At 33.0% G+C, this 833-nt stretch overlaps 1 protein-coding gene across 2 annotated transcripts in view; it reads left to right on the top strand.

The window, feature by feature from the left end:
- LOC107575035 (putative deoxyribonuclease TATDN3) overlaps positions 1 to 833 on the top strand; it is a 3,682-nt gene extending 2,849 nt beyond the window's left edge. The window contains exons 9-10 of one of the 2 annotated variants that reach the window (XM_016261441.1): positions 345 to 425; positions 504 to 833. In XM_016261441.1, coding sequence (XP_016116927.1) covers positions 345 to 425; positions 504 to 647 — 225 coding nt within the window. In that variant the 3' untranslated portion in view covers positions 648 to 833. The remainder of the gene's footprint in view (positions 1 to 344; positions 426 to 503) is intronic. The other variant, XM_016261442.1, reaches the window with a different exon arrangement.

Here is an 833-nt window from a genome sequence, read left to right as displayed (position 1 = left end):
TATATATATATATATATATATACACACACATAATATCAAATCAAAACTCTCCTACTTCAGACGTTCTCTCAACCAAATTCATGAGGTTTATGATTTTATGATTTTTGTTTGGTTAATTAGTGCACATATATATATATATATATATATATATATATAAAAATTACAAAATTGTCTACAAACTAATTTAGAGCATTTAAGAAGCTTTTCTAAGACAATCTCATGAGAAACATTCACTCAAGCATGTACAAACTTGAAACTGGTGGTGTATATCTGTTTGGGTAAATTCTATGTGATTGAACACAATTTATTAGTCACACATCACATGTTTATCCACCTTTTACAAGAAGCAGAAGCTTGTGAAGCAGGTTCCTCTGGAGAGCATGTGTTTAGAGACGGATGCTCCTGCGCTCGGGCCTGAAAAGCAGGTACGGTGGATTACATAAACATAAACATAAATGATCAAATGTTTCTGAAATGTATTTACATCTGTGATTTTACTCTAGGTGAGGAATGTGCCAAGGAATATCACCATCAGTGCCGAATATATTGCAAAAATCAAAGGTGTTCCCTTGGAGAAGGTCATAGAGGTCACTACCCAGAATGCCCTGCACCTCTTCCCCAAATTAAAAACATTTATCAAAGCTTGACATTAATGAGCTCCTCTGCAAAGCTGCTTTTTTAGCAAAGTTGTTTTGTTGTGCAGAAATTGTGATCAAGATACAAATGTATGTATAATGCCATTTTTTAACAGAGGTCATGTTTATTTTCACTTATCTGACTTAAAAGTGTAAAGATTAATGCACTTTTTTTAGTGCATTATGTATGTTGGGTTT

Source organism: Sinocyclocheilus grahami, unplaced genomic scaffold, assembly GCF_001515645.1.
Source record: "Sinocyclocheilus grahami isolate Dianchi unplaced genomic scaffold, SAMN03320097.WGS_v1.1 scaffold2443.1, whole genome shotgun sequence".
Taxonomy (NCBI): Eukaryota; Metazoa; Chordata; class Actinopteri; order Cypriniformes; family Cyprinidae; genus Sinocyclocheilus; species Sinocyclocheilus grahami.
The sequence above is the reverse complement of the archived record's forward strand: the minus strand, read 5'-3'. Positions and strand labels throughout refer to the sequence as shown.